Source organism: Rutilus rutilus, assembly GCF_951802725.1.
Source record: "Rutilus rutilus genome assembly, chromosome: 19".
Taxonomy (NCBI): domain Eukaryota; kingdom Metazoa; phylum Chordata; class Actinopteri; order Cypriniformes; family Leuciscidae; genus Rutilus; species Rutilus rutilus.
The window spans coordinates 4,627,965-4,651,298 of record NC_140232.1 but is presented as its reverse complement, the minus strand read 5'-3'; the positions used below and the strand labels follow the sequence as shown (position 1 = coordinate 4,651,298).

The 23,334-nt window shown below is 35.0% G+C and overlaps 1 protein-coding gene across 2 annotated transcripts in view; it reads right to left on the bottom strand.

The window, feature by feature from the left end:
- Positions 1-20,344, bottom strand: part of vps13a (vacuolar protein sorting 13 homolog A) — a 78,797-nt gene extending 58,453 nt beyond the window's left edge. For both annotated transcript variants that reach the window (XM_084389850.1, XM_084389851.1), the window contains exons 1-18: positions 20,070-20,344; positions 17,790-17,833; positions 17,626-17,668; positions 17,079-17,174; positions 15,826-15,927; positions 15,636-15,745; positions 15,448-15,507; positions 13,481-13,540; positions 13,312-13,392; positions 13,163-13,220; positions 8,621-8,748; positions 8,428-8,534; positions 8,174-8,345; positions 6,717-6,779; positions 6,406-6,538; positions 4,195-4,289; positions 2,012-2,154; positions 1,312-1,513 (exon numbers count right to left, since the gene is read on the bottom strand). In XM_084389850.1, the coding sequence (XP_084245976.1) occupies positions 1,312-1,513; positions 2,012-2,154; positions 4,195-4,289; positions 6,406-6,538; positions 6,717-6,779; positions 8,174-8,345; positions 8,428-8,534; positions 8,621-8,748; positions 13,163-13,220; positions 13,312-13,392; positions 13,481-13,540; positions 15,448-15,507; positions 15,636-15,745; positions 15,826-15,927; positions 17,079-17,174; positions 17,626-17,668; positions 17,790-17,833; positions 20,070-20,169 (1,797 nt within the window). In that variant the 5' untranslated portion in view covers positions 20,170-20,344. The remainder of the gene's footprint in view (positions 1-1,311; positions 1,514-2,011; positions 2,155-4,194; positions 4,290-6,405; positions 6,539-6,716; positions 6,780-8,173; positions 8,346-8,427; positions 8,535-8,620; positions 8,749-13,162; positions 13,221-13,311; positions 13,393-13,480; positions 13,541-15,447; positions 15,508-15,635; positions 15,746-15,825; positions 15,928-17,078; positions 17,175-17,625; positions 17,669-17,789; positions 17,834-20,069) is intronic.
- Between the last annotated feature and the right edge of the window lie 2,990 nt (positions 20,345-23,334).

Sequence of the window (23,334 nt, the reverse complement as noted above, 5' to 3'; positions counted from 1 at the left end):
TGCAACCAGAAGCGTTTACAAACCTGTGTTCAACTACCTTTAAAGAGACTTATAGTCAGCATGAAACAGAAGTTGCAATAGTCTTTTCAACCCTATTGTAACGTATATTCAAGTGAAACGGCTTCTGGAACGAGAACAAATGTGGGCGGGCTTGATTTTGTCTGCAGGGAATTGATTGGATTGGATCTGATGTGATTGACAGGTTATTGCCCCGCCCTCGTCATCAGAGAAGAGAAGAGATGAGCTGCAAGTTATTCAAGTTATTCTGATTCAAGATTATGAGGCATATGAATTATGAAAATAATGATGTGCAGTTGTGCACAGTTAAAATATTTATCATTAATATTGAAATTTTCCATAAGAAAAAAAAAAAGATTTGTCCATTTTGATTTCATGGTGACTTTTAGAGACTTCTCAGCAGTTTTCTATCAAAATAAAAGTTTAAGGGTTTAACGTTTGAAAGTGCAGAATTTAAGACACAAATATTAGTATTGTAACTTGTTATTTATTATCCAATATATTTTTTTTATTGAACAGTGCAATTGTATTATTACAATATCTATACCTACGTGTGTGTGTGCATGCATGCGTGCGTGTATGTATGTATGTATATATTATTACAATAGCTATATACAGTATATATAGATAGATAGATAGATAGATAGATAGATAGATAGATAGATATACACTGGTATCTGTGCCTCAAATATATAATGCTTTTGCGTTTGCTCGCAAAAGTTTTATGCTCCCCAAAGACACTTTAGAGGGGTTTTTTTTTGAGTGAATGCAAAGCTTCTGAGGGGAACACAAAACATTTGCGAGGAAACACAAAAGCATTAAATAATTTTTCCTCTCTTCTCATATTTTTTCCATCACCATGTCCATTTAGGGGCTCTGTATCTGAACACGCTCAAAAAGCAACTATTTCTATTGGCATCAGAGTGTGGCATCTTAGTTCATTTTGCCTGGATGTCTCAGCAGCAGCAATATACTGTATAAGACGTGTTCAAATGAGATTAAATGTTTATCAATCAGCTTTTCAAATCACAATGACAAAATAATACATTTTTGACCAAATTGTGCAGCCCTAGAAAGTAGAATTTTTTAAATAATTTATTTATCTGCATGCATGTGACCATTAACCAACATCATAGAACCGTGATTATGCAAATGTGTTGTTAAATTATTTAACTTTTAACTTAAAATCTCAGGAAAATCAAGAAAATATTGTATGCCAGATGGATTCAGCTGACCAAAAAAAAAAAAAAGTTTGTGAATCCCTGGCATAGAGAGATGCTTCCTGACACTCACAGCGTCATAGATGATCTCCAGCGCCTGGGACTCGATGCGGAGTCTCTGGTCCGCACTTGCGTCCAGCGGGTTCGTCTCGAACATGAGGTTCAGAAGAGTCTTATCTTTCATCCCGTCCACATGACGTGGCGACAGCAGGACAGGGGCCGAATCGCCTCGTGGGAGACCCGACACTTCAAACGATGACAGCTGAGCAGAGATCCTGAAAAAAAAACATATATCACACATCTGAGACAAACACAAATCACAAACATCTTTTCAACATCATAATCAACAAAAAATCTTTTTACGCTAATTTTCTCACAAAGGAAGTCTATATGGCAAGACATTCTGAAGGGTTAAAAAGCCAAACATTCACCTATCTAAAACACTAATATTAATACTTTTGTACATTTTATCTAGAATTCCCTTTCTGGTGTCAGTCATGTGAAAGTTACTGCAAGATTTATTAATCTTGCCCTATAGACTTCCATTGTAAGGGCATTAGTGTAAACAGGTTTTGTGCTTGTTTCACAAACTGAGGAACAAATCAAAAGTATTTTCTGGGGTAATTAACAGCTAAGTTGTATTAAACATTCAATTCCTTCAAATAAAATGAAAGTGGGATTCAAGCATTTGATAATTGTAATAAAGAAGTTGTAAACAAAAATGAGAGTAGCAGTTTAACGGAGATGATATGAATTGAAAAGAGAAGGCGTACTTTATTGCTTGAGCCGCAGGTCTTTGAGCCAGCATGGCTTTCAGATCAATGACGGACAGTTTGATTATCTCCGGCTTCTCTCGGCTCTCTTTGATTGACAGGGACAGGCGGAGAAGCTGGAAATTTATCTTCATATTTTCAAACTGCAAACAAAAATATAAGTCAGAGGGGTGATGACTTACATACAGTTAAACCTCTTAAAGGGTAAGTTCGCCCAAAAATTTAAATTAGGCCATGATTTACTCACCCTTAAGTCATCCTAGGTGTATATGACTTTCTTCTTTCAGACGAATACAATTGGAGTTATATAAAAAAATGTCCTGGCTCTTCCAAGTCCACAAGTCCATAAAAGTGCATCTATCCATGATAAAAGTGCATCTATCCATGATAAAAGTGCATCTATCCATCATGAATGTGCATCTATCCATCATGAATGTGCATCTATCCATCATAAAAGTGCATCTATCCATCATAAAAGTGCATCTATCCATCATAGAAGTGCATGTATCCATCATAAAAGTGCATCTATCATCATGAATGTGCATCTATCCATCATAAAAGTGCATCTATCCATCATAGAAATGCATCTGTCCATCATAAAAGTGCATCTATCCATCATGAATGTGCATCTATCCATGATAAAAGTGCATCTATCCATGATAAAAGTGCATCTATCCATGATAATAGTGCATCTATCCATGATAAAAGTGCATCTATCCATCATGAATGTGCATCTATCCATCATAAAAGTGCATCTATCCATCATAAAAGTGCATCTATCCATGATAATAGTGCATCTATCCATGATAAAAGTGCATCTATCCATCATGAATGTGCATCTATCCATCATAAAAGTGCATCTATCCATCATAAAAGTGCATCTATCCATGATAATAGTGCATCTATCCATGATAAAAGTGCATCTATCCATCATGAATGTGCATCTATCCATCATAAAAGTGCATCTATCCATCATAAAAGTGCATCTATCCATGATAATAGTGCATCTATCCATGATAAAAGTGCATCTATCCATCATGAATGTGCATCTATCCATCATAAGTGCATCTATCCATCATAAAAGTGCATCTATCCATCATAGAAGTGCATGTATCCATCATAAAAGTGCATCTATCATCATGAATGTGCATCTATCCATCATAAAAGTGCATCTATCATCATAGAAATGCATCTGTCCATCATAAAAGTGCATCTATCCATCATGAATGTGCATCTATCCATCATAAAAGTCCATCTATCCATCATAAAAGTGCATCTATCCATCATAAAAGTGCATCTATCCATCATAGAAGTGCATGTATCCATCATAAAAGTGCATCTATCCTCATGAATGTGCATCTATCATCATAAAAGTGCATCTATCCATCATAAAAGTGCATCTATCCATCATAAAAGTGCATCTATCCATCATAAAAGTGCATCTGTCCATCATAAAAGTGCATCTATCCATGATAAAAGTGCATCTATCCATGATAAAAGCGCATCTATCATCATAAAAGTGCATCTATCCATCATAAAAGTGCATCTTTCCATCATAAAAGTGCATCTATCCATGATAAAAGTGCATCTATCCATGATAAAAGTGCATCTATCCATGATAAAAGTGCATCTATCCATGATAAAAGTGCATCTATCCATGATAAAAGTGCATCTTTCCATCATAAAAGTGCATCTATCCATCATAAAAGTGCATCTTTCCATCATAAAAGTGCATCTATCCATCATAAAAGTGCATCTACCCATGATAAAAGTGCATCTATCATCATAAAAGTGCATCTATCCATCATAAAAGTGCATCTATCCATCATAAAAGTGCATCTGGACTTTTATGGACTTCAAAACAGAAACAGCCATTCACTGTCATTATAAAGCTTGGAAGAGTCAGGACATTTTTTAATATAACTCCGATTGTATTCGTTTGAAAGAAAAATGTCATATACACCTAGGATGAGTTGAGGGTGAGTAAATCATGGGCTAATTTTCATTTTTGGGTGAACTATCCCTTTAAGCTGAATCATGTTAATTGACTGGAATGTCCTGCTTATGTGAGAAGGCTAAAAATGTAGAAGGCTAAAAGTATTAGCACTACTAATGCATTAACACTAAATTAAATCTATAAGAGGAAACTGGATTTATATATGCTATGATTGTTTGTCATTAACCTTTTTTGGCAGGTTAGGATTGACGGCTGTCTCGCTGTATCCAATGGCAGCGTACAGTTTGGCTTTCTCTGCTGGGGTCATTAGCCCATCAAAACCTGAGAGATATGAAACAGAAAATCCATCAGAAACAGATCTACATAAATGTGGGACTCTGTGGAATATTAGGAATCACATAAATCTGCTGAGCGTTCTGTGGAATTCTAGTCACCTTTGTTTAGATAGCGCTTTTTACAATACAGATTGTTTCAAAGCAGCTTTACAGTGATAACAGGAAAATAATGCAAAACAAAGTTTGTTTACAGAAAAAAATAGCGTCACAGTCCAGCTTAAGTAAATTCAGTGATGTTTCATGTTTTTGTAAAAAAAATTATTATTTAGGTTAATTTATTTATATATATATATATATATATATAGCCGCTCTGGAGAAAACAGTAGCCGTGTTTCCATTACCCTTCAAACTGCGCAAATTGAAATTGTGAATTGAAAATGCGCCCAATAGAAACACGTCAATTTCGCAAAAACTCCCATTTATCGCAAAAAAGTTTTCTTGCTCACATAAGGAGGTTTTTCAGGCAATTCGAAAAAGAAATATTTCACAAAACCGCAATGGAAACAGGTTTTGCGCATTTACAGTCACCTGGCGTAGACGACGCGGTGTGTTTGGACAGAATACGAGACAGAGTTCTTTATTAAACATAAAAGACAAAAGAATTACAAGAATACTGGATCCTAAACCTCAAAGAAATGCCACAATCAAGACCTCGAAGCAGAAATGAGGGAGAAACACCCAGAAACAGCTCATATGAGCCGCTCACAAGTATAATAAGGGTCGTTCCTTACCATTAATGCTTCGAAAACACACATACAGTACCAGTCAAAAGTTTGGAAACATTACTATTTTTAATGTTTTTGAAAGAAGTCTCTTATGCTCATCAAGCCTGCAGTTAAACAAAAAAAAAAAACAAAAAAAAAACAGTAATATTATGAAATATTATTACAATTTAAAATAATGGTTCTCTTTTTTAATATACTTTAAAATGTAATTTATTTTTGTGATGCAAAGCTGAATTTTCATCAGCAAGTACTCCAGTCTTTGGTGTCTTATGATCCTTCAGAAATCATTCTAATATGCTGATTTATGATCAATGTTGGAAACAGTTGTGCTGCTTAATATTTTTTATAAAATTTTTTATAACCTGAGATACTTTTTTCAGGATTATTTGATGAATAAAAAGTTAAAAAGAACTGTATTTATTTAGAATAGAAATCTTTTGTAACAATATACACTACCGTTCAAAAGTTTGGGAACAATAACTATTTTTTTTAAAGAAATTAGTACTTTAATTCAACAAGAATGCGTTAAATTGATAAAAGGTGATGGTAACGATTTATATTGTTAGAAATGTTTTTATTTTGAATAAATGCTGTTTTTATGAATAAATGCTGTTAACGTTTTACTCATCAATGAATCCTGAAAAAAGTATTCCAAAAAATTATATTAAACAGCACAACTGTTTCCATCATTGATAATAACTGAGTATCAAATCATCATATTAGAATGATTTCTGAAGGATCATAAGACACCAAAGACTGGAGTACTTGCTGATGAAAATTCAGCTTTGCATCACAAAAATAAATTACATTTTAAAATATATTAAAAAAGAGAACCATTATTTTAAATTGTAATAATATTTCATAATATAATAATGTTAAAAATAGTAATGTTTCCAAACTTTTGACTGGTACTGTACATGTCCTTCGATTAATAATAATGGCCAGTGCAGTGGCTGGGATTAGTACATAATCCTACCAACATCCGTTGCTATGATTTTTGGAATGATTTTACTTATCGCGAGAGGAAAAAAATGAACGTTTTAGTCGCATAACATCATTTAATGAAAACGCTGTCATTTCGCAATAGTTTTTTGTCGACATTTAGAAGGAAAAAAAGAAAAGAAAAAGAAAAATAATTGAAAAAGTTTTGCGCAAATCTGTAATGGAAACAGTGATGAAGCCTAGTGATGTCATCGTCCAGCTCAGTTCAGTTCTCATATAATGGTGTCAATGCAGGCCGATCAATAATATTGTTAAATATAAAATTAAATGTTACATTTAATGTGTATTTAATGTTCAAATAAAATGAGTTCTAGACCACAGATTCTGTGCAGGACTAGTTATGCTTTACTAAACAGATACAGAGCGCAGGCAAACCTCCTGTTTTGACGTCTTTGGTTTGCGTTTCACTTTCTCCAGACCAGTTCCACATCCAACCGAACCAGCCCTGTGACTGTTCCTCCTCCACCTTCACCCCGGGGCGGTTTATCCTGAGACCCGCCTTGGAGGCCTACAACACCAGACGCACAACATGCAAGAAGTCAACAAGTGTGGTTCAGTTACAAACTTCACTTTGCTTGCTGAGCTACAGGAACACACTTCCAGTTATATGATCCATAAGCCACACTGTATTCAGGATTCAAATTATCTAATAATATTATACGACTGTGAAACTGATGTCACGTCACCTCCATCTCAGCTTGCTGTCTTGCCATTGTGATGTTGAATATATCCAGGGTTCTTTCCGTGTCCTTAAGGGTGAATAAAAGTAACAAGGTTATGCTCAAATCAGGCTTAATTGTTTTTTTTTGCCACATTTTAAGCTTAAAAAATGTAGTTAAAAATGACCTGTGTTAGAAATGACCTATTCTGAACAGAACACACTAGATTTATGGACTTTTGACTGCGAATTGAAATGTGAAGAGTACCTGAGTATGTTACATTATTTATTTTAATGTAAAGTAGCATCATGCATCAGTCAACAGAGGCTCAATCTTTTTCAGAACAGTAGCGTTATGCTCTCTTTGAAAGTGTATTTTTTTATATAATGCAGTATTTAGGTATTACAGAGCATATTAAAGTAATGTTTACTACTATTGTTCAGAAGAAAGACAATATCCATATACAAGAATTTGAGAATATGTCTTCTAAAGTTAGCCTAAAAATGTAAAAACACACACGTCATGTCATTCCAAACTAATATGTTGTGATTTTTTTTTTAATCATAAAAGGAGAATTTTTCTGAATAGTCTTTATGCAGTTCTTGCCAGTTCACAAAGACTAAAGCACAGCATTATTTGCCATTTCACAAATATAGTTTAGTGACCACAACTGTCAAACTCCAAAACAAAAGCAAAACTAAACAAAAACACAGCCATATTTTCACCATTCATAGTGACTATGGCTGTCAAAACAAAACATAAACTAAACTAAACTAAACTAAACTAATTTGCCATTTCATAAATACATTTGATTTTATAGTGACCATGGCTGTCAAACTCCAAAACAACAAAACAAAAACATCAAAATCAAACAAAACCAGTGTCATATTTGCCAGTTCACCTTTCATATTGATTGTCAATTGTCAAAACAAAATAACAAACCAAAACCAAAATCAAACCATTTCACAAATACCATTCATAGTGAGCATGGCTATCAAAACAAAACAAAACCACAGCCTTATTTGCCATTTCATAAATACGGTTAATAGCGACGATGACTAAACAAAACCAACAAAACAAAAAGAGCCATATTTGCCAGTTCACCCTGCAAAGTGACCATGGCTGTCAAAACTAAACTAAAGCACAGCCTTATTTGCCATTTCATAAATACGGTTAATAGTGACGACGACTAAACAAAAAACAACAAAACAAAAACAAAAACAAAAACAAAACAAAAAGAGCCATATTTGCCAGTTCACCCTGCAAAGTGACCATGGCTGTCAAAACCAAACAAAAAAACTAAACCACAGACTTATTGTCCATTTCTTGACCATGCCTGTCAAAACAACGAAATAAAACAAAAAAACGAATGAGATTTCTCTCATTTTGTGTTCAACAGAAATAAATAACAGCATATGTGTTTGGAAGGACATGAGAGCAAGTAAATGTAAAAGTAAAGTGGAGCATGCTCAGCGCTCACCCACCTCCAGCTCCTTCAGCAGACTCTCGGCAGGTTTCTTACTGGTGATTTTGCTCTTATAGATCTCTCTGTACTTCTTCACATGTTGCCGATGGCGTCGGATATGCTGCCACGACCACATGTGAAGGCGGGGCTTGATGTTGACCTCCAGAACGCCTGTGATCACATATCTCCACCTGCGACGACAACCACACATACAGAAGGCACAGAACCTCACAGATTGAATTATCCAAGACCACACACTCCAGATGCACGTACCACTGATGAGCGTTAGTGTGAACCGGCACATTTGGACGATATTTCCTGTACGGAAGGTTACGGGTCATCATGTCCACCGAGCCCAACAGCTCCAGAATGCTGACGTACTAGAAAATAAACGCCGTAAAGTCACATGAATGATTTGTCATTATTTGTTGGCTGAATTAGACCAAACGAAACACATTTTCCTCACCTGTGGCCGGCTCAGCTCCACAGCCACCTCAGCGAGGTTCACCACCAGGTCCACTTTCGGCGAGGAGAAGTCCACATCGGAGCGAGGATTCATGCGCAGCTTGGCATTCGCAGATATTGGACGAAAGACTGAACAAAAACAAAGTTGGTTTGTATTTTATTGATACTATATTTGTTCAGAAGCAAGACAATATCCAAATACAAGATTTGCAAATATGTGACACTGGACCACAAACCCAGTCACATGGGTGAAATTGAGATTTATACATCATATGGAAGCTGGATAAATACGCTTTTCATTGATGTATGGTTTGTTAGGATAGGACAATATTTGGCCGAGATACAACTATTGAACATCTGGAATCTGAGGATGCAAAAAAATCTAAACATTGAGAAAATCTCCTTTAAAGTTGTGCATTTATGTTCACGATTGTGCTGCATTCACTCACAAAAATAAATGTTTTATATATTTACGGAAGGAAATTTGCAAAATATCTTCATGGAACATGATCTATACTTAATATCCTAATGATTTTTGGCATAAAAGAAAAATCGATAATTTTGACCCATACAATGTATTGTTGGCTATTGCCACAAATATACCCGTGCGACATGTGACTGGTTTTGTGGTCCAGGGTCACATGTGTCTTCTAAAGTTAGCCAAAAATTAAAACACACTCTCATGTCATTCCAAACCAATAGCTGTTATTATTTTTAACATAAAAGGAGAACTTTTCTGAATAGTCTTTATGCAACTCTTGCCAGTTCACAAAGATTGTGACAAAAATAACTAAACTAAACCAAACAAACCAAAAGCACAGCATTATTCGCCTTTCTACAAATACAGTTTATAGTGACCCCAACTGTCAAACTCCAAAACAAAACAAAATATTTAGCATATGTGACCAGTCACATGTCACACGGGTATATTTGTGGCAACAACAATACATTGTATGGGTCAAAAATATCATCAAAAATCATCAGGATATTAAGTAAAATCATGTTCCATGAAGATATTTTGTAAATTTCCTACTGTAAATACAGTACCAGTCAAAAGTTTGGACACATTACTATTTTTTATGTTTTTGAAAGAAGTCTCTTATGCTCATCAAGCCTGCAGTAAAAAAAAAAAAAAAAAAAAACAGTAATATTATGAAATATTATTACAATTTAAAATAATGGTTCTCTTTTTTAATATACTTTAAAATGTAATTTATTTTTGTGATGCAAAGCTGAATTTTCATCAGCAAGTACTCCAGTCTTTGGTGTCTTATGATCCTTCAGAAATCATTCTAATATGATGATTTATGATCAATGTTGGAAACAGTTGTGCTGCTTAATATTTTTTTTTATAACCTGAGATACTTTTTTCAGGATTATTTGATGAATAAAAAGTTTAAAAGAACTGTATTTATTTAGAATAGAAATCTTTTGTAACAATATACACTACCGTTCAAAAGTTTGGGAACAATAACTTTTTTTTTTAAGAAATTAGTACTTTAATTCAACAAGGATGCGTTAAATTGATCAAAGGTGATGGTAACGATTTATATTGTTAGAAATGTTTTTATTTTGAATAAATGCTGTTTTTATGAATAAATGCTGTTAACGTTTTACTCATCAATGAATCCTGAAAAAAATATTCCAAAAAAATATATTAAACAGCACAACTGTTTCCATCATTGATAATAACTGAGTATCAAATCAGCATATTAGAATGATTTCTGAAGGATCATAAGTCAAGTCAAGTCAAGTCAAGTATATTTGTATAGCGCTTTTCACAATACAGATTGTATCAAAGCAGCTTCACAGTATTAAATTAAAATAATACAACAAGGTTTGTTTCTAGTGGAATTTATTGATAAAATCAAATTAGATATCCCCAGAATATCCCCAGAATATCCCCAACTGAGCAAGCCAAAGGCAACAGTGGCAAGGAACCGAAAAACTCCATCAAGTGACCTAATAGTGTCCTAAAACTCCATCAGGTGACCCAATGGAGAAAAAAAAAACCTTGGGAGAACCCAGGCTCAGTCGGGGGCCAGTTCTCCTCTGGCGTTTATTAACTAGAGGCCGGATTGTAATTTGAACTGTAAGATTAAAAATATTATATGAATGCCTGGCTGAAGAGATGCGACTTTAATCTAGTTTTAAACTGGGAGAGCGAGTCTGAGCAACGAACAGTATCAGGAAGGCTATTCCAGAGTTTTGGAGCTAAATGTGAAAATGCTCTCCCTCCTTTGGTGGTTCTGGATATCCTAGGTATGACCAAAAGCCTTGAATTTAGTGATCTTAAAGAGCGCGATGGATTATAGGGCGATAGAAGATCCGTTAAATATACTGGAGCTAAGCCGTTTAGGGCTTTATAAGTCAGTAGCAATACCTTGTAATTAATACGGAACTTTATTGGTAACCAATGCAGTGATGATAAAATCGGTGTTATATGATCATATTTTCTTGATCTAGTAAGAACTCTAGCGGCGGCATTTTGGGCTAACTGTAGCTTGTTAATTGAGGATGCAGGACAACCGGCTAATAAAGCATTACAGTAATCTAGTCTCGAGGTCATGAATGCATGAACTAACTTTTCTGCATCAGAAACTGATAGCATATTACGTAGCTTAGCAATGTTTCTAAGGTGGAAAAAGGCGGTTTTTGTAACATATGAAATATGATTTTTGAAAGACAGGTTGCAATCGAGTATAACACCCAGGTCTTTTACTGTAGAGGATAAAGTAACAGGACATCCTACTATATTAAAGTTGTATTGCGAGAGGTTTTGTGGGCGGTTTTTTGAACCGATAAGTAGTACCTCTGTTTTGTCTGGATTTAATAAAAGAAAATTACGCGTCATCCAATCTTTTATATCTTTAACACACTCTGTCAATTTGGATAATTTAGCGTTTTCATCTGGCCGTGATGAAATATATATTTGAGTGTCATCAGCATAACAATGGAAACTAATTCCATGTTTCCTTATAATATTTCCAAGTGGCATCATATATACTGAGAATAATAGAGGGCCTAACACAGATCCCTGCGGCACTCCATAGTTTACTGGAGTTATGATCGATTTTTCTCCATTTAAATAGACAAAATGGTAGCGGTCAGATAAGTATGATCTAAACCAGCTTAATGCTTGTCCTTGAACACCAGTATAATTTTGTAGTCGATCTAAGAGTATTGTGTGATCTATAGTATCGAACGCAGCACTAAGATCAAGTAAAACTAGTATTGAGATACAGCCTTGGTCAGAAGCTAAAAGTAAATCATTTGTGATTTTAACGAGCGCAGTTTCAGTGCTATGATGCGGCCTGAATCCTGACTGAAACTTTTCATAGATATCATTTTCTTGCAAGAAAGAACACAATTGAGCGGACACCACTTTTTCTAATATTTTAGACATAAATGGAAGATTTGAAATGGGTCTATAATTTGCTAGGTTATTATGATCTAATTGTGGTTTCTTAATGAGAGGTTTTATAACTGCCAGTTTAAATGTTCTTGGAACATGACCTAAAGATAAAGACGAGTTAATAATATTAAGGAGAGGCTCTTCCACTACAGGTAACACTTCTTTCAGTAGTTTAGTTGGTATCGGATCTAATAAACATGTTGTTGTTTTAGAGGAAGTGATAAGTTTATTTAACTCTATTTGTTCTATAGTTGTAAAGCACTGTAATTGTTCTTGCGGGGTGATAATTAAGGCTGAATTATAAGGCGCAACTGAAGATTGAACGTTTACAATTGTGGTTCTGATGTTTTCTATTTTCTCAGTGAAGAACTTCATAAAATCATTACTACTAAACTGTAACGGGATATTTTGTTCGGGTGATGTCTGTTTATTTGTTAGTCTAGCCACGGTGTTAAATAAAAACCTTGGATTATTTTGGTTATTTTCTATTAGTTTGCGGAGATGCTCAGCCCTGGCTGCTTTTAGGGCCTTTTTATAACGTGACATACTGTCTTTCCACGCGATTCATAAGACACCAAAGACTGGAGTACTTGCTGATGAAAATTCAGCTTTGCATCACAAAAATAAATTACATTTTAAAATATATTAAAAAAGAGAACCATTATTTTAAATTGTAATAATATTTCATAATATTACTGGTTTTCTTTTGTTTTTCTTTTTTTAACTGCAGGCTTGATGAGCATAAGAGACTTCTTTCAAAAACATTAAAAATAGTAATGTTTCCAAACTTTTGACTGGTACTGTATATAAAACATTTATTTTTGTGAGTGAATGCAGCACAATCGCGAACATAAATGGACAACTTTAAAGGAGATTTTCTCAATGTTTAGATTTTTTTGCACCCTCAGATTCCAGATGTTCAATAGTTGTATCTCGGCCAAATATTGTCCTATCCTAACAAACATACATCAGTGGAAAGCTTATTTATTCAGCTTTCAGGTGATGTATAAATCTCAATTTAAAAAAAATTGACCCTTGTGACTGGTTTTGTGGTCCAGGGTCACAAATTATCATAAAAACACTGCTGAATAATACACATTTGAGAATGAAAAGCAAGAAGGAACTCACTGAAATGATAATCCTGAGGGATAGCGTTCTGGACAGCTACACTGTGCTTCAGGTACCGCTGTGAAAAATACAAATGAACAGTCGATGAAGATGGGAGATCTCTTTTCCTCAGACTCACAGATGAATGAAACAGAGATGTGAAGGCCTACCAGAGCCTCGTCGGGGTTGTGGTTGGAGTAAAGCTCTGAATTCACGTTCCAGTACGCAAACAGATTGTCCAAACGTACGAGCTAAATGAAGTAACAAACGGTATTAGTGAACAATACTGGTTAACTTTGCCACTCATAACCCCGAAAGTGAAAAAGACCCGTTTTAAACCTTAAAAAAGAGCTTGGCTTTCTCATCCAGAAGACACGGGTTCCAATTCTGATCGGCTGTCTGGAAAATGTAACAAAAATGTTATAATACAGACAGACAAACACATAGCCAGGTTGTATTTCATCACAAACAATTATACATGATACGCATAAACAGGGTTTCCGCAGGTTTCCTCAAATTAAATATAATGCTTTTTAATGCCTTTTTTAATGCCATTTAAAAAAAAAATTAATGCCATACATGATCCATGACAAATCACAGATATTATATATATATAATATATATATATATATATATATGTGTGTGCTTTCAATCGATTTTAAAAAGTAACTCAGTTATTTAAAAAAAAAATCTGTGATTAATCACAATTAAAAACACTTACATTTTTGTAGGTTTATAACTACTTTATATATTTTATAGTGTAATAATTTCACAGTTAATCTCCTAATTAATGTAGAAAAAGCATACAGTATATTTTAAATACTTGTCTAATGGCATCTTTCTTTATGAATGAAGGTCAGTCTCACTGATACAAATATTGATGTCTGGATAAAAATTGTTGATAGTATAACATTTTCTTCAAAAATATATCTACATTTTTAATGCCTCTAGTATTAAAATGTTATGCTTTTTAATGCTATTTAAGGCCTTAATTTTTGCAAAGTTCATTTAACGCGGAAACCCCGATAAAAGAAGAGATTATGATTAATCACGTCTAACTAAAAAGTTTGTAAATGTATATATTAGGGCTGTGAAATTTAACACGTTAATGCATGCAATTTTTTTTCTTCAGTTTAACACATTAAAAATATTTAATGCAATTAACGCAGCATCCATTTTTTCATCCATAAGTGACCCGCTGTTGTGATCTCAGTTATTAATGATAATCAAAGAACAAAAGAAAAAGAGCAAATCACTCACTGCTCTTGACTGAATAACATCTGTAGCTTTACTAAGGATTAATCTATTTAATGTATAATTTATGCAGTGAAGACTGTGAAGTGTTTAACAACTTACATTCAATTTCTGTATATAACCTACATGTTAGACCTACCTGAACATCTTAAAGGACCGTTTACAAGGTTACATTCTTCAAAAACAATGAAAAGAATAACTTTTAGTGCATTTTGACAGAGCAAGTAAAAATCTGAACTGGTCTGACTGGGCCACTAGAAAAATTTGAGCCCTGATATAATGACGCGTACAGGTAAATGTGACATTTATTATAATGGGTTTATGAGAAGATTGTTTCAAGTTTACTTAAATTAAAAGTTAACGTATTTTTTAAAGCCTAATAAATGTTTAAAAAAACGATAGCTTTCAATTATATTTTAATGCTGAATGGCTATAATTAATAGCTCAAATTGAAAAACTTTCATAGAGACATCAGTATCAGTGAAATTGGCCTTCTTTAATAAAAATATGCCATTAAACAAATATTTAAAATACAGACTACTGTCTTTGTGTTTCTATGTTAATTTGGGGATTAAATGTAAATTTATTTCCACAAAACATGTTATGTTTTATTAATCGCGATTAATTACAGAAAAATGTGCGATTAATTAATTGTTTTTTTTTAATCGATTGACAGCACTAATATTATACATTATATTTACTATTTTTATTTATAGTAAATATAAAAGAATGTATTTACATGTCAAAATAAAAGTTATTGATTTTTTTTTAAATATATATAATATATTTACAAAATAACATGTTAACATGTATTAAATTTATATATTTTGTGTGTAATATTTTGTTTCATAGTATTTATTAAATATATATTATTTATTGTATTTTACAGTATTAAGAAATAATATAAAAATAGGCTTTATTGTTTTTATGCAAAATATATATATTGCTATTATCTCTTATTACTTCTTGATTTTGGTGTGACGTGTATTTTTGACAGGTTATATGAGATTCATTCATAAATGATTTTATTGTGCATGAAATGACTGGCATACCTGGAGACTGAGGTTCTGCAGGGACACTCCGAATGAGAGCGGAGCATTGGGATTAGTGACCTAAAAAACATGTTTAACATTGAAAACACTCAAAAGTCTGCACTACACCTCATGCCACACGACGAGTGATAAAGCACAACACAAAGGAACATTAATATATAAAAGCTCCAAACGTCAGAAGTACTCACATCATCCTCATAGCGGACGTGTATGTTGGAGATTTTCACCTGCACGTTTTTGATCACCTGTGTAACCAGTTTCTCCACAAATGTGTCCTGCTTCTCTGCCTTTGGATCCTCTGAATACAAAGACACGAATGCAAACGTGTGTCATCCGTCTCCATGAGCGAGTAAAGTGAGCTCGCGTGATTTACTGCACCTTTTTCTGCCGCTTTCTGTTTGGTCTCCTCGATGCGCTGGAGTTCCCTCTGCCGAGACTCCTGAAGCTGTCGCTCTTCCTTCTCCGCGTCGTACTTTATACCTGCGTGAAGAGAGGCAAGAAGCCTGTTATCAGAGCAAACTGGCTGGATCACATGCATGCAGGGATCTTCTGTGACGCCAGGCAGTCAAATAAGTATCACACGTTTTCACTAAACTGTTTTTGTTTACACTTTAATGTCCCCATTTGAGGAAACTAGTTCTGCAGCAAAACATAATACACAAACGATATATAAAACACATCGCACAGTCATAGTTCATATTAAAAACTTAAAGCGTTTTGTTCTTCCACCCAACACCCTAAAACGACGCCCAGAAGGCAACAATTAAACTTCTTTACATAAAGGATGATCTACATTTCTTAAAATTGAATGTGCCTTATTCAAAACCTGTCTAAGATAAAGGGATGGTTCGGAGTAAAATCAACCTAGGGTCCTTTGCACCATGACCTCGAGCCAAACACCCCCCAGAAGCCTTTTTGAACATTGTTGAACATTATTAAAGTTAGAGCTTATTTAGAGATATCAGCCGGATGGGTTAGTGCTGGCGCTAATGGATCCAAGGTTGTATCTGGTAAATTACCCCACTAATAATGCCCAGAATGGCACCAAACTTCTACAGTTGTACAAATAGGTTCTGTACTCATAAAACGAGGCATTGGAAAGTGTGTAAGTACATCAGGAGTTTATTTAAAGAACACTTGCCTGACGGCTAATGCTACCGCTAACCCGGACGTCGACGTCACTTCAGTGGTTTGGGAAAAGCATGCAGATGAAGCTATAAAATGACTACGTGTGAGCTTAAATGTTAAACTCTCTCTATACCTTTATCAACTGTATAAACTAACTTCACAACTTTTACTTGCACTGATAAACAGTAGCAAGACTTTTTCTTTTATTTGTCCTCTTTCATAGACAGCTATTTTCTTCTTGTTGTGTAAATTTGTTCGTACAATTTTAATACTTTTATTTAATAAGTGAATTGCGCTGTAAGAGCTGTGAGCTTCACTCTTTCTCAGCATGTGATTGGCTGTTCGCTACTGACGTTACACCTAAACTCAAAGCCTGAGATGACAGAGAAAGTTGACGGTACCAACAAAGCCTGGTTGGATTGGTTTGGTTCTGTCCACTCGAAACTAATCCTGCAACCCTGAGTTTGTTGAACTGCCATCATGGCACAGGCCCCAGCTCTTACTAGCGGTCGGCACGATGAGCAGGTACACTTCGTCCAGCGTGGCCTCCACAGACTGAGTGTACAGGTTCTTCCAGGGGATCTTCAACTCCAAACGACCTGCCAAAGACAGATATGAGCACTGGAAGACCTCATCATCGTCACCTTCCTAAAATAATTGCCTAAGCTTTTTTTTGCATAAGTCATCTCCTCATGATGCTGGCCACCTCTGGTAAAATCGCCCACATCCTCAGTTGAACAGATCATGCATTTCTACCCCTGCAGTGTAATGGCCGATGTCAAGAGTGTGACTATTTTGCCTAAGTCAAAAGACAATGAGACTTAGGCAATTTTACAAGCTTTTCAAGATGGCAGCTGCATCAAGAAGAACGAAAATCTACTCGGCCTCTGAAGTTCGGTTCCGTTTTTTGTGTTTTCTGAGAAACCTGAAAAAATGACTTGGGCAATTATTTTAGGAAGGTGACGACATAATATATGACAGTGCATACTGGTTTAACAAAGTCATCAACCATGATTAGCACACTGCACTCCAACGTCGGTCTTCTCTTACCGATGTGTCCTGCTCGGACTTTGAAAGGAATGTCCAGTTGACTCTGTTACAGAGATAAAAACTCACATTAGAGCACTAGTTCACAAAGCATCAGAATAAATGCATCTTCCTTAATGGATATTAAATGTCATTACATATCTAACGTGAAGCATAAAGCAACATACCAATGCATTTTCTTTTATCTCAAGGTTTCTTAATATGGCAGCACCTGCAACAGAAACATTGCTATGTTACCCAGCTTGGTCTCCAATAATTCATATCATTGAGCAAATATTTAAAGTGGTATTGAAAGTTACTTATCAGTGAGTCAATAAACCACACGGCAATATGGCATATCATAAAACTAAATAAATGATGAATTTAGCATGCGGTTCTTTGAACGAACGAACGAACGAACGAACGAACGAACGAACGAACGAACGAACGAACGAACGAATGAATGAATGAATGAATGAATGAATGAATGAATGAATGAATGAATGAATGAATGAATGAATGAACGAACGAACGAACGAATGAATGAACGAACCAAACTACAGCAGTGATTCTCAACCTCAACCAATATTGCCCCATATTTCCTCAGGTATTTCTGCTTGATTTCAAACGTTTTATTAACAGAAACTGGGAGCGTTATATAGTAAAATAATTAATTAATTATTCATTATGTGATTCCAAAAGATTCAAGATTCTGATTCAGTATGTTTTTACCATAGATTTTTTTTTATTGAAGTGGGGGAGGGTGGAGAAATATCAGTTTATATCTTGATATAAATAATTAATTTTAAATAAGTCATCCTGTGGTTCGCTTGGAAATTTGCGGAGGGCCCCAGAGGCCCCCGGTTGAGAACTACAGGGCGGTTTCAAAGTGATTTTCCATCACAGATATTGATTATCATCACAGTCAGACTAGGGCTGGGCAGCAAACAGCTGGGTGTAAACCAGATGTGTATCAGTATAATGGATCCGTGCGTTTGGTCTTAAAGGCACACTATGCAAGATTTGTACCTTAAAGGGGTGGTAAAATGCCCTTTTCACAAGATGTAAAATATATCTCTGATGTCCCCAGAGTGTGTGTGTGAAGTTTTAGCACAAAATACCCCACAGATATTTGCATATAGCATGTTAAAGTTGTCACTTTTTGAGGGTTTGCAAAAAAGTTTGAGCTGAAACTGCATAGTGTGCCTTTAAAGTGACAGCAGCCTAATAAACCTGAGGCTGCTCGGTGTCATTAATGTTCATCAAACAAAAGAGGAAATAACTCACTGCACTTGACTGAATAACTTTATTAGCTTTAATAAGAATACAGTGAAGACCATGCAATATTTTATTTTTACATTTGATTATTACATTTCTGTACTAATTCTAACTACATGTATATTTATATTACTTTGTTAAATAAAAAATAAAAAAATGTATGTTGTATTTGTCTTACTGTTTGTAATTTGCTTATTTTTAATAACAGAAATAAGATCAAATAACACAAAATAACTATATCGTGATTTATATCATAATCGTGAAATACAAATTCTCAATTTGTGAAATAAGACTATGATCATATCGCCCAATCCAAGCCAGACCAATCTTATGGCGTCAGTAAAATGATTTTGGGTTTCAGATGTATAAAATACAAGACCACAGGAAGTGATTTTATACTAATCAGACCTACTAAAAAAATATATTTTAAATGTTAGTTTTCATAAATATCTGATGGTATTGACAGAAAGTAGGGATGCAGCAGTGGAAACTAATAAAAGGAATATTTTATAAATTAACCTCTTCATTTTCTCACAATATAGTAGTAAAAGATACATATTTATAATCATAATGTTGCTAAAAATCAAGAGAAACGGAATGAAATGGTACATCCGTGTTAAATAATATTGTAGTCATAATCTCTGATTAATGTTTGACAGTCAAGACCCAGTGAAATGAATATAAACTGAAGCTGTATCCTGGATCTCAGAATGAAAGTGAAGCCGTCTCTCCACAGTTCACCCAACAGTGAGAAGTGTGTCATGAACAGGTCAAGCTTGAAGCTGGACAGCAGAAATCCCATTATCTTCCATTGTAAGAATGTAACTGGACATGTTTTAAGCCACATGAGAGTGAACAGAGTTTACATGTGGGGTGAACTATCTCAACCAAGGTGATACCACACTAATTCAGAGTAACATATATAACTAGACAGTGGAGCTGACCAATAGATTTAACCCAGAAGAGCAGATTATGCATGTAATACTGAGTTAGCTTTTAGTTAAGGGTTACTGTAAAACGCATATGTTCAAATCTGTCATATCTCTCAGATTCCAGTGTAAGGTCAACTGACTCTTTTAACGTAAACGACCCTATATCTGTGTTGTGTACGTTCATGAATGGACATAAAGGTGTTTTTATCAGCAAACACACGTTTGTATTTGACAGCTGACACGTTTACTGTACGTTACCTCCCCATATGCCGAGGCTGAGCTGCGAGCTGTCGAGGTTCACCACATAATCGCCCAGAAACCTGTTCAAGACATCGACCACCACTGACTCGAACACCATCTTTACGCGCTGCTCACACAACCATCAACATGCTTTCCTTCGTCTGCGATTCCTGGAGCACCCGAGAGTGTTGTTGGACTTACTACTGAGTGTCCCGTTTCCTGAAATAAACATCACTGGAGGGACGGGGAGGTTCTTCGCATGTTCACTGATGATGCTCTGCCTGTGCGACACTGCCCTCTGCTGACGAACAACCCGCGCGACACTGCCCTCTACTGACGAACAACCCTCGCGACACTTCTTTTTTATTTACTTTTATTTATTTTTTATTGAACAATATCAATTTACAAACTCAAGTATGGAACAATAATACGCATATGAAAATATACACAAATAACATGAAATTAAATCTCCATTCTCCGCCTATTCTTGTTTTATTTTTATTTATTTTTATTTTTACGTAATGCCATGAGAACAAGAGGTACTACATTTTCACATTACATTAGCTGCCAGGAAATGAAAGAAAATAAATAAAAATAGCGGGAAAAAATGACATAAAATCCTGTGCTTTCAAAGCATTACATTATTTTGTTTGTTCCAAAATATGTACATATAATTTAAAGTCATTTTTAAAATGTGAAAAATTTGGTTTGCATAGAGCCCACTTCTTTTTATGTATATGGTATTTTCCTAACAAAATAAATAACTGTATAATATGTTGTTCTTTACATTCCAAATGGTCAATCGGAGTATAAAAAAGCACATCAAATACACACATTTCTATCATACACTTCAGGTTTCTAAGTCTTTCCAACATAATCTTGAGTAAATACAGTGAAAAAACACTAAAACACAAAATAGTTTATTTTTCTAGTGCACAAAATTCACAGGTAGGCCATATGAAATATTACGCTTAAATCTTTTCAAAACCATGCGGAGCAGGATAAATTCTGCCAAGTATTTTGTAAGACACTTCCTTAATTTTGTCCATAGGCCTATTCCCAGAATCATGTAATGGCCTGCTGAGTTTTTTTTATCTTTAACATTCAAATTTCTTCTCTGTTTTGATTGGATGGTCGTGGTTTGCTATTGGTCGATCTCATGATGTGAGTGACGGGTTGCCCCGCCCTCACGCCAGTAAACACGTCATCAGAGAAGAGAAGATATGTTGCTGCAAGAGTTATTGAAAGTTATAAGAAAGTTATTTTGATTAAAGATTACGAGGCACGTGAATTTAAAAAGATAGGCTAATGATGTGCACAAATTAATCATTTATAATAAATACAGCAATTTTCCATAAAAAAAAAAAAGAATTGTCCATTTTGATTTCATAGTGGAGAACGATGGAGAAATGTAAAACTATTCATTTAAAGTTGTTGATTATATCTATAGAAACAATATGTTTTCAGTTTGTTACAAAATATGCATATATAAATATTTAAATATTCTAAAGGTGATGATACACAGGGCAACTTTTTGGGCAATGTTGCTGGGCAATGTTGCCGTCAACTGTCGGCAACAATCGCTCGGCTAGATTGCCCAGCAACATTGCTCAAAAAGTTGCCCTGTGTATCATCACCGTAAGAGTGTTGCGAGACGACTCGATTAAGTGGAATTTTCTGTAGAGGATCATGGATAGTTTTTCACCATGGCTGCGTCCGATATCGCATACTCTATTGAGTAGGTGCTTATTTTGAATAAGAAATTACTCCACGGCCGCTAATAAAAAATATGTTCTATATATTATGGATGAGTGTAGGCCTACTACATTCGCCATGTTGTCATTATCACGTGACCTACTAGCGTCGCTTGACTGTCATTCATAAATCCTCTCCTGTGGCCTCATGGGATAGTAACGTGTCCATCATATGCACACTTTAGAATCTCACCTGATCATCCGAGCACTTTAGCCGACTCTTTTATGAGTACTGTGAATACAGACATACTTCTTTTGTCATAGCCTATAGGCATACTGTTTTTCGTCTACTATATAGGGAAGTATGCGATGCCTATGAATTACATGAATTCCACAGTATATATTTGCCTCATTTACTTTTTTCTTCTGTCAGATCAGCAAAATGTTTGAATCGTAAACATTCATAAACACGTGACACAATCTATGTAAGTTAATCAAAAACATAGTGGCAACAGCAGGCTATTTCACTAAACATCGTGTAAAATGCGTCAGGTGACCCCTCTGAAAACACCGTGGAGTGACGAAGCGATGAATAACCTGAACGAATCAAACCTCAGCCTCACCAACCTGTTGTCTGGATGTTCACTGCCTCCAGTGAAAGTGATGTTGTCATGGCAACATTCGCATCTCATCTTTTACCTGAAAGCTCTCAGGTCACATAATATGGCCATATTCTTTTGTGTTGCTGTCAAATTCATTCATAATCAAAATCATAAAAGGAGAAACACGTTGTTGGTCAACGTGGGTATGTGCTGTCCAAGTGTGAAGTGCAAGAGCTGAAGGAAAGGAAAGGGAAGGATGGATTATGGGTGTCTGTCTGCCGTCCGCCATATTGGAACGGTCGATGTGCAAATGAAAACCTAGTTATTCACATGTATGAATATCTGTATCTGCAATAGACATTAGCAGAGAATTTTCACAACATTTAGTTTATCATTGATGTGATAATTTTGCATATGGATATTGCATATTTAGTTATAGGCCTACATTAAAAAAAACACATAACCAGCACATCAATCGCACCTCTAAGGTTACCTCTCCTTGGTTTTTACAGCACTAGACTGCACAATGATGTTACATTTTCGATGAAAGTTCATTGATTTGTTAGTGTGAGTGATGCATGTGATAGTGTGAACAGCGTCATGTTAACCAATGGCCGATCACCTGCGGCTATTTTAGGTATAGCGCCTAAAGAAAATCTCACAGCAACGAAATGTTTGTAATATCAACTTCAAATTGGATTTTCTAGCAATTGTAGATTGCAAATTATTATTTAAAATATATATATATATATTGTATAAAATAAATACTGTAAAGTAGCCTACATATGCTTTACAGTAAACTTGAACAACTTCTATAACTTTATTTACTTCTTTTCACCTCTGCAATAATCTGCTTTAGATCTGTATTCCAAAGCATTCATGATTTACAACCATTTAAGATCAGATGTTTTCCACATGTGACAGTTAACAGGTCAAAGGTCAGCTGCACACACACACACACACACACACACACACACACACACAGAG